This window comes from Linepithema humile, chromosome 6, assembly GCF_040581485.1.
Source record: "Linepithema humile isolate Giens D197 chromosome 6, Lhum_UNIL_v1.0, whole genome shotgun sequence".
NCBI lineage: Eukaryota > Metazoa > Arthropoda > Insecta > Hymenoptera > Formicidae > Linepithema > Linepithema humile.
Window position 1 is genome coordinate 29,578,964 of NC_090133.1, and position 15,361 is coordinate 29,594,324.

General features: G+C 33.2%; 3 protein-coding genes across 7 annotated transcripts; 2 read left to right on the plus strand and 1 right to left on the minus strand.

The window, feature by feature from the left end:
- The first annotated feature begins 12 nt into the window (after positions 1-12).
- LOC105671325 (endoribonuclease CG2145) lies at positions 13-3,758 on the plus strand. The gene is made up of 8 exons (XM_012365366.2): positions 13-222; positions 982-1,404; positions 1,480-1,536; positions 1,617-1,667; positions 1,850-2,014; positions 2,357-2,696; positions 2,802-3,243; positions 3,375-3,758. The coding sequence occupies exons 1-8, from the start codon at positions 162-164 to the stop codon at positions 3,606-3,608; spliced, it is 1,773 nt and encodes a 590-aa protein (XP_012220789.1). The 5' UTR covers positions 13-161; the 3' UTR covers positions 3,609-3,758.
- A 134-nt stretch (positions 3,759-3,892) lies between these two features.
- On the plus strand, positions 3,893-10,769 carry LOC105671323 (2-oxoadipate dehydrogenase complex component E1). 4 transcript variants are annotated; one of them, XM_012365362.2, is made up of 13 exons: positions 3,893-4,540; positions 5,050-5,339; positions 5,542-5,761; positions 6,370-6,719; positions 6,842-7,063; positions 7,173-7,330; positions 7,471-7,744; positions 8,025-8,232; positions 8,314-8,726; positions 8,834-8,954; positions 9,320-9,508; positions 9,834-9,919; positions 10,195-10,769. In XM_012365362.2, exons 1-13 carry the CDS (start codon positions 4,396-4,398, stop codon positions 10,300-10,302), a joined length of 2,784 nt encoding a protein of 927 aa, XP_012220785.1. In that variant the 5' UTR covers positions 3,893-4,395; the 3' UTR covers positions 10,303-10,769. The 4 variants fall into 4 exon arrangements, with proteins under 4 accessions (XP_012220785.1, XP_012220784.1, XP_012220786.1 ...); XM_012365361.2 differs by having other exon boundaries at positions 9,834-10,769; XM_067357712.1 differs by having other exon boundaries at positions 4,465-4,569; positions 9,834-10,769.
- Sirt2 (Sirtuin 2) lies at positions 10,430-14,274 on the minus strand. Of its 2 annotated transcripts, none has more exons than XM_012365367.2 (6): positions 13,844-14,274; positions 13,083-13,331; positions 12,542-12,898; positions 11,860-12,055; positions 11,313-11,505; positions 10,430-10,878 (listed from the first exon to the last, which is right to left on the minus strand). In XM_012365367.2, the coding sequence occupies exons 1-6, from the start codon at positions 13,872-13,874 to the stop codon at positions 10,810-10,812; spliced, it is 1,095 nt and encodes a 364-aa protein (XP_012220790.1). In that variant the 5' UTR covers positions 13,875-14,274; the 3' UTR covers positions 10,430-10,809. The 2 variants fall into 2 exon arrangements, with proteins under 2 accessions (XP_012220790.1, XP_012220791.1); XM_012365368.2 differs by having other exon boundaries at positions 13,756-14,274.
- Positions 14,275-15,361: the final 1,087 nt, after the last annotated feature.

Consider the following 15,361-nt stretch of genomic DNA (forward strand, 5'->3'; position numbering starts at 1 on the left):
GTTAAATTGTAGACAGAAACGCAGTCTCACTTCATGCGTGAATAACGTGTCATGTTCAAGCACTAATTCTGTAACTGAATTTTTAATTCTAAATTTCACAAAAAAAGTCATATTTTCTTAAAAACAAATTTGAACGCAGCTCTTAGTGTTTATGACACATCATGATAGTGAAAAATCAGTTTTTCACAGTTTTGGTGATTACGTTGTTATTGCTATTTATTGGTAAGCTTTATTCGCTATTTAATCGTAAAATTCTTTTAAGAAGAAAATTAAAAAAAGTTAAATATATATCACAAATTACAAAAAGGAAGTTTCTAAATACGTAAATACGGCGGAGCTATCATGCTTTAATGATTTTGAAAAAAATTATAAGATCAATCTGCAGTTGAACAAAAATGTGATAGTTTTCAAAGTTTTTGTGTCTTTTAGTAAAATTTGTAATAGATGTTTAATAGTAGTAAACAATTATAAATACAAAAAATTGTATAAATATTAATGAACAAAGAAATTATTGAAATTTAAGAAGAAAGTAATTTTTAAAAACATATCACTCATTATTATAGTAAGAACTAGATTTCTTAAAGAGAATTTTGCTATCTCAATGACCGTTATGACCTAATGAGCATGATAACATTGAAAAAATAAGCCGATCCAGATTTACACATACAAGAATGTAATATCTGATTTTCAATTTCGTATTTCCATTTAATATTTTCGCGAAACATTTTTACATCTCGAAATCAGTAATTTTTTACTTCAGAGTTCAAAGCAAGTTGTGCATTGAACATATATTGGGTTGGTCGAAAAGTTTTTTAGTTTTTTTCAATTTTATTTTTACAAAAAAGAATTAAAGAAAATTTCTAGACAAGCCGATGCATTGTTTCCTAGAGTAATATATATGTACAATATAATATGTATGTTATAGATTGTTTTATCGTCCCGGCGTTCCTAAGATTTTAATAACTTGGATTTATTGTTAAGGAAACGGTGAAGCAGGATGGAAGTTTTGGAAAAAAGACCAAGAGACCACCACTATGACTACTATTACATCGACTTCTATAAATATACAACCTACTGCAACCACGACAAAGGCCACAATGATCAGAGGATCGACGATGCCAGCTGTTGACACAGGAACCGCTGTAATAGGAGCTGCTAATCCGGGGAACGGACAAAATAACGTACGACTTAATCGGCCCAATCCAGGGACAGAAGTCGGCTTAGACATTGCCGTTCCGAGGCCAAATACACCAAGAATCGGTGATAGAAATGATCAGAGTTATCGAAATTGGGCCATAGAATTTAGTGGTGCTGGGGAACCATCGAAAAATCAGTCACCAAAGCTACCTGCTCAAGGACAAGCGATTAATAACGGTGATCGAGCGCAGCCCAGTAATCTACCAGGTTAAGATTCTGTAAAAGAGAATTACGTTGACAATTAACTTTGATACTTACAAATCGCGAATTTTTATATTTTAGAATCTAGGTCAACATCCATTCGACCGTCAATTCAACCAACTCAACCATCAGTCGCAGGTTTCTATTATTCGATTTCAAATTTGAATAATCGTGTGAAAATTCTTTGTCACGGAAATTAGTTTAATTGAATTTTGCAGATGCAAGATTAAGAAACACGCCTCAATCACTGTTTCAGTCGACAAATACAGGTTCGTAATTGATGATAAAATCAAGATTTAGAATGTGAAAAAAATTGTTAGGTAAAATATAACAATTTTATGCATTGAGACCGACCTTCGTACAAACACATGTATCCACATACATATATGTTTGTCCATTTCTGATATTATTTCTTTGATAAAGCAAAGAAAAACTGACATATACCTGACAGATCCTACTACAGCGGCTTCGGTCAGAGTCAATCAGAACAAGCCAGATACGCCTTCTGCTCCGAATCCCGGAAGAACTTGGGCCGAAATCGCCGCCACTGGTAGCAGACCTGCGTCGCCTACGGACTCTCCGAGGCAGCCGGAATATCCCAGATATCCGGTTTCAGGTATTTCAACAAGCCCAAGTATACCAGGATAGATGAAAATCGTAGAAAACATTAAAACTTACACCTGTCAAAACTTACACCATTTTGTTGTTCGTTGACTTTGAGTCTACAATATTGTATCTCGATCGATTTACGAAATATTACAAAATATATATATTAAAATAAAAATATAAATTAACTCTAGATACTATATCAAAATCAATAAACAACAACATAATGGATATAAATTTCACCTTATGCCACAGATTCAGATGTAATTTGGGATAAATTTTGAAACATGATCCATTAACTAAAACAGTGCAACAGACAGATTCATGCATTTTATGTACATACTTGAATTAGGCGAGAATGAACGCAGGACCACGCACACAAGACCATCACGACCCAGTCAACCTAGTCAACCTAGTCAATTTAGTCGTACAGAATCACCAGGAGCTGGTGTTACCGTCGCAGGTGCTACCACCGAAGCGGCTGGTGCTGCAAACCGTGTACTAGATTCACATGGGAAAGCGTATTCCAGTAATCCGACATATAGCAAAGGAAATACAGTTACTGATGAAGATTTAGAAAAGCTTTCCGAAGCACTTTACATCAAAGAAGCAAACAATCCAAATCGATATATAACAATCAATCTGCAAAAACAGACTACCAGCAGCAGTCCAACGGATGAAGCACCGCAACCGTAAGAATAATAATTAAATATACGTGTATATTGATTTCATCAAAAAGTTTCTTTGGATTTTGCGATAAAAATAAAAAGCAAAATTTATTAATCGTATATTTGCAGATTACTTGGAGTAAGTTCGGAAGCTTTGCAGATTCCTACGATTCAAAGAGTTCTTTCCATATTCGACAATTATCAATTAGACACTCGCATGAACGAGTATATCAATCCAAATCAGAGACAGGAGGAGAGTCTCCTTGTCGATACTTTTTTAAGTACAAACATAATGTCCGCTGCCATGCGTTTTCTCGCGGATAAAGGATTTGTAAGGAAGGATTATTACGAGTATAAGGATACATTAAGGAAAATTTGGTTCGATCTATTCTCACGTGGACAAGGCAAAATCGGTAGCACTGGATTCGAGCACGTCTTTATGGCGGAAACAAAACAAATGGATACAAATACGGAAATACTTGGACTACACAATTGGATATATTTTAACGCAGAAGAGTCGAGGAATCATGCCAATTACCTGGGTTATATTAAAAAAGTCGATATAGGAAATGTAAGAGTAAATTTTATACAAGTACTTACAGTTTTTGTTTGGTTGCGCGTGTGTACATTTTGCTTTACGATATCCAGCGATGTAAACGTAGAAAGTAGTGTTAATGCAAGTGCTCCTCTTTCTTCATACAGAAAGGATCTATTATCAAGATGCATGCAAAATTCAAGGGTCATGACAAACCAGTCACCACTATGTTTATCGGAACCTCGCCCGAATTAGAAATGGCACTCTACACCGTCTGCTTCCACGTAAGACCGGATGGAAATTGTCCTGTTTCTCTAGGCGGTACCAAGTTCAACATAGTAACACGCAAATTCAAATACCGAGGAAAGGATTTGGTCGGAACGGCGTATCCGGAAATTTAAATTTTATACGAATATATATGCGCTGAATTTATATGCGCAAGGTACATGGATAATTATTTCTTTCATACTTGACAAATAAAATAAAAATGTTGTTGTTATATACATTTATATCTGAGAACACGAAATAAATATAACCAATTATATAATAAATAGTTATATTAATTTTTTTAAATTGTGTTGACGCATGGGATGAACTTAACCCTAACCTAACCTAATCGCTCCGTTCGTTCGACAACCACGTACTGACTCTGGAGTTACTTACCTTTTCTATTTATATCATTTTTGCTCACCCACAAGGATTGGACTTTCTCAGTCTGGAATTTCTCGCAATCAAAACATGACGACACGCATTCCTTAAATTTTCTTGCTTGAAACTTTATTATTGATCAAAATTCCAATCGCGAATATAATGCGCGAACCGAACAACGAGAAGAGGGAGAGATGTATCAAATAATTTTCTCCATAAAGTTTTCTCACACATGGAAAAGTGCGATAAATGTTCAATATTACAAAATCTCTTTATGCAGTAAAAGTCATAAAGAGACCAAAGTAATGAATAGTATACTAAATATCTTTATATATCTTCCACAAAGATAATCGAGAAAACGAGATAAATAAAGAGCGTAAACAGATAAGGAACGCAACAAATTGAAACAGCACGATACACAGTAATATAACAGACTTCGTAGAGGGGAGAGGCTCTTATGCGAGTTAATAAAACAGATTCAGCGAGAGTCTCGGGCTTACAATGCGATAAATCTATTATTGCGGTGATATTATATCGAGAATGTACGCGATCAAGAGAATTGTGTTGAAGAAAAAAAACCTGCGTTTTCAATGGAAATGGTCAACATGTTGTGTTAATATTCAATCATATCACAGCGAGAATGGCGTTTATGGATACAAGCCAAGTCAACGAAGGCACTTTGAAGGTATTCCGCCTTTGAAAGAAAAATTAAAAGTAACAATGGATTTATTTTATTGAAAAATTATTAAAATGCGCACAAAGCGCATTTGCCTGTAAAATGTTTGCTTAGGATGCTGTAAAAAATGAGATTGCAAACAGGAAGACCAGTTAGGAATATAACATATCTAATTAAACTATTTATTAAACACAGATTTATCAGATACGACAGAAAATTGAATGCAAACTCACGAATGCGTGCATTATGATTCACATTTTAGATTCTTTTCACAATAGGAATATATTCGCGTAATAGATAAATAAAACAAAACGACTTGTGAAGTTTAATTTATTCAACAATATCATATCAATATGTATACTTATCTTCGCTTATAAAATACGCTACTACGCTTATATGAAAGCATAGCCAAAACGCATTATTTTTATCTAATATTATTTTATAATATTAATTTTATTTAATCCGCGCTTAAGAGTTATGACGTATGTTTTAATGTAATTATTATTTACCTTTTCCAGTGCCGAAAAAATATTTTGATAAACGAGCAAAACAGAGTAATTTTTATAGACTAGTCAGTGCGTATAGAGCTCATGGACATAAACAAGCTGACATAGATCCCATTTCAACGAACGAACCATTGTTCTTGCCTGAGTTGCAACCAAAAAATTTTGGATTGAACTTGATGGATAAAGTCTCTTTTCAAGAAATTCTATTTACACAACAGAATGAAGGAACAGTGGAAGAAGCCATTCAATTTTTAAATGCTACTTACAGTGGTAATATTGGAACTGAATTCAGTTATCTTGAGGTAAAATTTCCAAATTCGTACAGCTTTCCGCTATTGTGCACAAAATTCAATGATGCCTTTCTAACATTACGACTGCGTTCAAAATGATATGTTCGAAATTATCTAAAAAGTAAATTGTTATCTACTGTAATATTCTTGTTTTGTAATAAAACAAATCACGCGATAAGACTGTTGATAAGAGATTGCTCTCTCAATCGAGTAGACGGAAGAAGAGAGGGAATGGTTCGCTGAAAACGTGGAAAGAACATTAGCCGAACCATTGGACGATGAAACGCGCAAAACGATAGCCATAGAAATGCTGAAAAGTCAAGCATTTGACAACTTTTTGGCCAAAAAATTTGTAAGTCTAAAGAGATATGGAGGAGAAGGAGCAGAGAGTATGATGGCTTTCTTTCATGAATTTTTCAAGTTATGCGCTCGTGGTAATTAAAAAGAACATTAAACTAGCCTAATTAGATATTTCTTTGTTGACTAAAAAAGAAGATTAATTTTCCGTAATTTTTTTGTTTATTCAATCCGAATATGACCTTAAAAAATGCATATCACATCGCTACACACATTCGGGCTGAAATTAAGTAGAATTAATTCGTTTATATTTTTTAGATTTTTGAGAGTGCTACTCGAAAATTTTGTGTGATGGACAATCATGAAAAATCGAAAAAAATTGAAAAGTTATGCGAAAAAACAAAATAAAATCTATTAAAAAAAAATTAGCATTTTAAAATTGAAAATGGTTATTTTAACATAATATAAGAAATTGTTTTCGGAATATCGTTGTATATGACAAAAATCACCATTATGACATAAATCTTCTTGGATTTTCTCAAAAGTCCATCGCACTATATAAGGCTGAATTTTAAATTCAGTACATGAAAACTATAGAAAACTACTCTTCTTTCCCAAACAATGTTTAACGATACTAACTTTGCTAGTTAGAATTCAAAGTATCTTAACAAATTGCTGTATGCTGTTATATACATATCACAACCGTCAGTAAATAAAATTATTCATTATTATACTATCATTCCAGATAATTTGGAACATATCATTCTTTGCGCGGCACATCGCGGCCGCCTTAATCTATTAACAGGCTTGCTAAACTTTCCTCCAAATAAATTATTTCATAAATTACGAGGACTTTCCGAGTTTCCAAATGCAGATAAATGTACCGGAGACGTGATTAGCCATCTTACAAGTTCCACCGATCTTAACATAGGACAAAAATGCCTTCACGTAACCGTGCTTCGAAATCCGTCGCATTTGGAAATAGTAAATCCAGTGTCAATGGGTAAAACGCGAGGAGTTATGCAGGCAATTCAAGAAGCTGCATATGGTGAAAATAAAAATGCACAATGGAGCGATAAAGTAATAAACATCCAAGTAAGTTGCAGATTGCGCGTAGTTATCCAAAATTTTTAGCACATCTAATATTACTTTTTTTCAATCACAATGTTTCAATACAATGTATATTTGTGCCATTATTCAACATTTCGAGTGCTCAGGTACATGGGGACGCTGCCTACCCGGGACAAGGGGTTAACCAAGAATGTTTAGCTTTGTGTCGAACGCCACATTTTGAAATCGGTGGTACGATACACTTTGTAATCAACAATCAGTTAGGGTTCACGACTCCGTCTTCGAGGAGCCGATCGTCAAGATACTGCACAGATTTAGCAAAAACTATATCCGCGCCTGTAATACACGTAAACGGTGATAAACCTGAGGTGTGTGTTGTAAAACCTATACTTTTTAGAAAAGTTTCTATATAAAGCTTGACCATTCACTAAGCAGTGATACAACAATTCTGCAATTATAATGTTAAAATATTTGCAGATGGTCGTGCAGGCAGCAAGAATAGCTTTTCAATATCAGAGACAGTTCAGGAAAGATGTTTTCGTTGATTTAAATTGCTTCAGAAAGTGGGGGCACAATGAACTAGACGATCCCGTGCTCACTAATCCTATTATATATAAAATTATACAAAATCGATTGTAAGTATAAATCCCTCCCTTAAAAAAATGCATGTATTTTTGGCAATAAAACGTTTTTATCTCTTAACAGTTAAAGAATTAATAGAGAAGATAATCAAAAGCAAATTATCAAAATTGCACAAATGTTTTATTTAATATAGATCTATACCGGATCAATATGTAGAACAACTAGTAGGTGCCAATGTTTTTACTCGAGAAGATGTTAATAATATCATCAATAGTCACACCGCATGGTTGAACGAAACTCTAAAAGAATCCATGATGGATGTGCCGCAACAGACAGCCATGCACTTTGCTGGAAGGTGGAACGGAATGAAACAAGCTGAATCTAATATAACATCATGGGATACTGGCGTTGAGTTCAATCTGTTAGATTTTGTGGGGAAGAAAAGCGTTCAAGTACCTTCAAACTTTGTAAGAATGGATAAATACACATTCTAGAATCACTATGAATTATCAATATAACATTACAATAAAATTTCTATCTAGCATGAGTTCCAGACCCCGGAATCATTAATGAAAAATATGCATTTATTTTTACGCATTAAAATTTAAGCAGTAGCTTATTTTTCGAAATACTCTTTTCACGTTTTTCAATACACTTCTTGTAGCAGTCTGACGGGTTTTTGATTTTTCAAGAAAAAATCTCTCTTGCTTGGGGAAAAAAATAACAATTTTTTTTCTAACATCAAAGGACATTCATCCACAATTGGTGAAAAGTCATATTCAAAGTCGCCTAAGAAAGCTTCAAAGCGGTAACACCTTAGACTGGTCAACCGCTGAAGCGTTAGCCATTGGTTCCCTGTTACATCAAGGATACAATGTGAGATTAAGTGGACAGGACGTAGGCCGCGGAACTTTTTCACAGAGGCACGTGATGTTCGTAGATCAATCAACAGGAGGTATGGGTGTCGTAAAGCTTGACAATAATAAAGTATAAGTATTTGCAATATCTTGAATTTAAGACTCACGTAAATTTTCAGCTACTTTTATTCCATTAAATTCTATGGTAAGTTGCCAAGTTGGCAAACTAGAGATAGCTAACAGTATTCTATCCGAGGAAGCTGTACTAGGGTTCGAGTATGGTGTAAGTATAGCATCACCGTTTACGTTGCCTATATGGGAAGCTCAATTCGGGGATTTTTTCAACGGAGCACAAATCATTATCGATACATATGTAACGAGTGGAGAAGCAAAATGGTTGCTGAGCAGTGGTCTAACAATGCTTTTACCACATGGTTATGATGGTGCTGGTCCGGAACATAGTTCATGTAGACTCGAAAGATTTTTACAATTAACTGACAGTAAGGAGAATGAAGTCGACAGCGATAATATTAATATACAGATTGTGAATCCTACTGAACCAGCACAATATTTTCATTTACTGAGAAGACAGGTAAGAAAATCAAATATATCACTCTAAAGTTAAGAAACATTCGTAAACATTTGTATTGTGACAAACTGTCGACATTTAAATGAAATTTCAAGATCTTGGATTTATAGATGGTAAGAAATTATCGAAAACCCCTGATCGTGGTAGCGCCCAAGATCTTATTGCGTCATCCGGCAGCAATATCATCTCTATCAGATTTCGAGCCTCGAACGAGCTTCAAAACTATTATCGGTACGTTGTATTCTTCATTTTCTGCTTTCCAAAAAATATTATCAATAATAAAATTTTAATTTTTATATTTAATTTGTATTACAAAAAAATGAAAAAACATTTTGCACAAAAGCGGATCTAAGACTTCTCGTAATGTTTGACAGTAACTTGGAAAGAAAGTTTCCATAAAATCTCTTCCCAAAATTCTTCCAAACCTAATTTTTTTAATGTTTATCAAAAAATTTTTATTTTTTTTTTAAGTCTAAAAAACGCATACCACAAGTTTCGTCAAACTTCTTAGTAATAGCACGATATATTTAGTATATGTAAAATTGTACAAGACATTTTTTATGCAACACAAGCGTCTTCTTGTATGAATTTTACAGGAGACAATAAAGTAAAACATTGCGATGTAAATAAAGTCATTCTGGTCAGTGGAAAACATTATTATGCGCTTGATAATTATCGAGAGACTACCGGAAATAAGAATGTAGCTATTATCAGAATAGAAAGTTTATGCCCATTTCCTGTACACGAATTACTAGAAGAAATTACTAAGTACGCACACGCGAGAAGTAAGTATTACACAATCAAATAGTTTAATTATATTTAAATGTATATTAGGTTGGTGTAAAAAATTTGTCGTTTCTCCTTTTCAAGATCTATTTAAAAGAAAGTTATCGATCTCCATTCTGCAAGCTCGAAATTTTTTAAATTGAGCAAAAAAAAATTTGTTTTCGAATGAAAAAAATATTTTGAAATCAGTGATGACTATTACAGTTTATAAAAATTTATTTGAAATTGCAGTATTTCTGTCTTCAATCTTACTTGACGAATGTAACGAAAACATGATTGTTTTTGCATAAAAATGTTTTAGGACTTTTACACTTATATTTTTAGCTTTCATCTGGAGTCAAGAAGAACCACGAAACATGGGTGCGTGGACTTTTGTTAAGCCACGTTTCGAAAACTTATGTGGACGACAAGTAAGTTATATTATGTTGCAGAAATTAGTGTGTGGGATTATGACATCAAAGTATCGATCTTTCCTTCCAAATCACTCCCTTTCTGATGATTTCCGTCTAGTCGCAGTTATGTGAATTGTTTGTACGTGCAATTTCCGTATCAAAGAGATTTTCCTGCATTCAAACTTTAACGGAGCAAAAATCGGCTTCAAGTTTCAAAAAACTTGTTTCCGTATTGTAGATTTGTGATCATTTCAACATTTATGTTTCATAAGATAATCGATTATCATTTTCAGTTAAAATATTGTGGTCGAGAAACCATGGCAGCGCCAGCTGTAGGAGACGGACTAATACATCAGCGAGAAGCTAACGAAGTTATTGTTACACCATTTACAATGAAATAAAGATCGAAATATATTACTGCAACAAATTGATCATATATTCTAATATACAATTAAGACAATGCACATAGTGCTAAATAACAATATATTCTACCATATTTTTACTTTCAATGATGTCACAAAACTCATATTTTCATATTTGGATTTTTTATTCGGATCAGAAATCAAATAATGTCTGATAATTAACGTCTGCACAATAGTATAATTTCCCCTTTCTCTCTCACTCTCTCTAATAGTATAATTTCTAATGGTATTCTATACATTAACATTTGTATTATCTAACTTTCAGCTTTGAAGAAACAATCAAATATATCAACAAATGAATACATTCAACTGCACGTTAGATATCATTTTAGTATTCTAACAGTATTTTTGTCACACACCTACCTTGAATAAAACTTCAACTTCCCAGCTTCTTGAATCAACATAAAATATCGATAAAACGACGATTTTTTTCCCTCAAAAAGAAATTCCACTTATCCATTATCATTGTAACATTTTATCAGTCGATCAATTGTCACTTCTGTTTCCTGAATTCAAACTTTCGTGCTCTCTTTGTATAAGAGCTTGCAAATCATCCTAAAATTATGAATTGCTTATTATTCTTGTTACGTACAAAAATATATTTTACTTGTATTAATATAAAAAAAAATGTGAAAAATATTAAAATGTGCAGATATAATCCCTTAACTGTTAAGAAATAAACATGCTTTATTATCAAAAATTGTATCTACACAAACCAGGTTTATGTAAAGATTGCGTATTGTATTCGAGGATTTTTCAGACGCTAATTTTACATATGCATTCAAAATGTTGGAATTCAGATTCGTGAATAAGTGAAAAACATCTTTTATGAAATGGCGGGTCACATGGGTCATTAATACTTATATATATATATATATATATATATATATATATATATATATATATATATATATATACGCATCATTAACACTTAAGGGATTGGATTCACATTTTGTCTAAACAAATATAAAAAGATGTAAAAGTTTTACCCTCCAGCCAAGTTTGTCCGCTAGCAACTGACAACCTGCATCGCAATCACCTAACCAAGCTACATCGCGTCCACCGTGAGTATTCCTAGAGTCAAACACCAGACCTTGTCGTAGTCCTAAGAAGCGCGATAGACGATCTTGCATACCTACTTTTTCATTGTTGATAAGTAGGCGTGGGCAAGTAGTTCGCACTCTTAAAAAGATGTTCAAAAGATAAATAAAATAAAATTTGACTTGTTTTTAGAAAAATTTAAATAGAAAATTTAAACAAACAAACCAATGCAAACCAACATAATATTTTATAGTTGACATTTATTTCGATTAGAAACATCGAATAGAAAATTCAACTAAAACTGAAAAATTACACTGTTTATCATAGTGTCGATACTGTATCATTACGCAAATATTTGCACTTGCCACTATTGATTTGTTTGCTTTTATATAAGATTATTTTAAAAATTGCTTCTCTCTTTTTCTCTCTCCCCCTTCCTCCCTTTCATCTTCTTCTATTAATTAATTTTTAACATTATTCTTAAAATTTGTATACCTGTCTATTAGTGATGCAAAAGGTTGCACCACCAAACTGGATCCCATGATAATTAAAAGATCAGCTTGAACGAAATCTCGATCGGCAAGTACTTGAAATCGTTCGGGTAACATTTCACCGAAAAAGATTATGTCAGGTTTTACGATACCTTCATTACATTCTTCACATTTCGGTATTATGCCTCCCATTATTTTTTCTATAATTTAAAATTACTTAAAATTAGTATTTTTGATCAATGAGACACTAATATCCTTATTTGTATATGCATCTTTTCAAAAGTTTTTCCAAGTTTTAAATCTTTTCTGTCCCTAACACACTGCATAATCAAAATTAATAGATGTACCTTTTTACGCCACATTACAAGCATTTAGTATAAATAAAATAACCATCAATAACATCATTGTAACTCTAGATCTAAAATTTCTTGTATTTAGAGAAAACCGTTAATCGTAAATTATTTCATTACGTAAATATAATTAAGTATTGATTAAATACTCGCAGAAACAATATAAAGTGTGTGGCATAACTTGAACGATTTTTTGTTAATAAAAATAAATAGTGAACATGTGAGCAACATATATAATAAAAGCGCACGCGCGTGTGTGTTTGAGATCTATTTGAGATAATTTTAACAAATTATCCATAATAATTGACCAAAGAATAGAAATATTATAAATTATACCTTTCATCCATGAAAGTGTATATGGCGCTCGACATTTAAGACAACGACCAGTGTGAAATGTTCCATGAGCTTCCACTAGTTTGTCAGAAGGAAGTCCAGCTATACGTTCCAAAGTATCGATATTTTGCGTATAATGTCGTAATAATAGACCTTTCTCCCATAACAAACGAATAAAATAATGACACGTCGTCGGTTTGAAACCTTCTGGCATCAAATCCCTTGCAAGTGTAAAGAATGGTTCAGGATTCTTCATAAAAAAATCTAATTCAAAAATAGCCTGTGGATGGGGTAAATTATATTTCTCTAATTTATGATAAAGTCCACTAGATGGAGACCGAAAGTCTGGTATTCCAGCAGCTATAATAAAAAGATTTCACGTTACTTATGTATACACTTGTTGCATTAATATGAACATTGTTATATATCACATAATATATTATATTATATTTTGTAATTAAAAAATAACAATGTCTAATTGTGTCATGTTTTATATATATAATGCAAAAGTCTGCATAAAATATGGCTTTAAATATGTACTCACAGGTAGAAATGCCAGCGCCTGCCATAGTAATAATTTTGCAATTTGTATTTTCTTTAATATATTCGACAATTCCATCTAAACTGAGTTCACGCAAAATTCTTTGCGATTCATCTCTCTGATCATTCCCTGAGAAATCGATAAGTCTCAACTTTTGAGCTAAATATCTACCTAATCTTTCCATCTCTGAATAATCCTCTGTCTCAGATGATTTAGGAGAAATGTGTGGCTTTTCTTCATCTGGATTCTTATCTGAAATAAATAAAGAGCTTTGTACAATATACAAACTATGCATTGTAGTTTAAGAACAAATATTTTTAATCACAATGACACTATTAAAAACAGATTTACACTACAAATTTACATAAAGATTTCTTATAAGTTTCCTATCTATATACATATTTTCCAAAGTAGCATAAAATTGTATGATAAATAGACATGAATTGATCGTTGTGTCGTCAAAGTAAAGTTCAAAAACTTGATTAATTAATTTAATTAGTATAATCAGTATCCTACCCTACACATTCCATAAGTTGTTTTTAGACACATATGTTTTATTACAATAATGAATATTTGAATATGAAACGAAAGTTAATTAATTTGCATATTATCGATAACAGACGATAATACTGAGAAAAAAAAGGGAAAAGAGAGAATATAAAAAGTAGACGTTTACATGATCGCGCTCACAGCACGTCTTCCATATACTTCTCGTTTCTTCGTAACTGAAAAAAATTATCCGCACTAATTCGTTTGAAAATTACCTCTTCGATCTTCCTTAATTTCCTTGTCCATATTGCAACTCAATGCAATAGTACGATTAATATACGGTTTTGTAAAATACGATTTGCATGTATGTATCAACGATATGTTCACTCGATGGATGAGAGATAACGCGTATAATTTTGATAGAAAGCTTACGCGACAAAATAAATTTATTCGTGATGCCACGATTATTTTCCCTCTTCGAGTGTTGCGATTTACATTTTTAAGAGGATTCTTATTTTGTCATGGTGTAGTGTATGCAAAACAATACGCAACTCCCGTATATTTCAACGAGTCACTTTTGGGTGTTTTTCATAACACTACGCAGTAGTTAGGGCCATTCTACAATGCCCCATAACCAGAAATAGCACTTTTCAATTAGAAGTTGCCATTCTTCGCAACTGGCGACGGGGCATTTACGACTTAGGCTGTATCCCCATGGAGAAAGAAATAGCGGAACGGAACAGTAGTTGAAAAGAGCTATATTTATCATATCTCTTTTCCTCTACTATTCCGTTACTGTTCCGTTCCGCTATTTCTTTCTCTATGGGGATACAGCCTTAGGCCGGTTCTACAATAATAGCGTTTTCGATTATACAGGATTTGAACGACCCAGGGTTGGTTAATGACGTCATTGCAACCTCTCCACCAATGAAAGACTTGCATTTATAGTAAAATAGTGATTGATCAACCCTGGGTCGTTCAAATCCTGTATAATCGAAAACGCTATAAGTTGCAAATACTCCGTCGCCAGTCGCGAATGCTCCGTCTTACTAAAAATAACTAGAAATAGCGCTTTCCAATTAGTAGTTGCCATCCTTCGCGACCGGTGACGGGGCATTTGCAACTTATTGTAGAACCAGCTTTATTGTAGAATGACCCTAAGGGTGCCGTCACATGCGGCGTAACTTGCGTAAGCGTAACTTGCGCCGACCAATCACATCGTCTCATTTAAATATTAGCTTCCACCTAGTTATTTTTATGTTTTTTACGCTATTGTTGTTACGCTGAATTAAAGAAAGAAGCGCAACTAAAGTGTGTGGTGGTGTAGGCATTGAGTAAAAAGATACAGGAGAGAGCATATACTAGCCAGGACTAGGCAAATCCGCGGACGGATGTACGTCATGGCAGCCATCTTGAGCGACCACTTTTTGAAAGTGAGAGGGAATGCTCGAGCATAGCGGCAAGCGGCATACCGTACGCCGTACGCATTAATATGCAGTGTATAGTCTTTTATGCAACAGTGTATGGAAATAAACGATCAAAATAGTATACTGTAGAGCTTGTAGCATAACAGCAGCAGCTCGAAATCATGGAATAACGTTTCATCGGTTAGTATTATCAACAATAATGAGATTTTTATTTTGGAGATTATAATCATATGTATAGTATTGTGAAATTGTAGATTCACAATAATTACTAAATAATTTTCACTCACAAACAGGTTTCCGAAAAATCCGGATCAAAGAAATGCATGGATAAATTTTTGTAAGGACGAAGGATTTAATATAAATTTA

Coding starts and splice junctions, on each gene's coding strand:
- LOC105671323 (XM_012365361.2), top strand. CDS start 4,396: ATGTACGCGATCAAGAGAATTGTGTTGAAGAAAAAAAACCTGCGTTTT. Junction 7,331..7,470: donor AAAATTATACAAAATCGATT/GTAAGTATAAAT, acceptor TATTTAATATAG/ATCTATACCGGATCAATATG. Junction 7,745..8,024: donor TTCAAGTACCTTCAAACTTT/GTAAGAATGGAT, acceptor CTAACATCAAAG/GACATTCATCCACAATTGGT.
- Sirt2 (XM_012365367.2), bottom strand. CDS start 13,874: ATGGACAAGGAAATTAAGGAAGATCGAAGAG. Junction 12,899..13,082: donor AGGCGCTGGCATTTCTACCT/GTGAGTACATAT, acceptor TTTTTATTATAG/CTGCTGGAATACCAGACTTT. Junction 10,879..11,312: donor CGGACAAACTTGGCTGGAGG/GTAAAACTTTTA, acceptor TCATAATTTTAG/GATGATTTGCAAGCTCTTAT.
- LOC105671325 (XM_012365366.2), top strand. CDS start 162: ATGATAGTGAAAAATCAGTTTTTCACAGTTTTGGTGATTACGTTGTTA. Junction 2,015..2,356: donor TCCCAGATATCCGGTTTCAG/GTATTTCAACAA, acceptor TACTTGAATTAG/GCGAGAATGAACGCAGGACC. Junction 3,244..3,374: donor AAAAAGTCGATATAGGAAAT/GTAAGAGTAAAT, acceptor TTCTTCATACAG/AAAGGATCTATTATCAAGAT.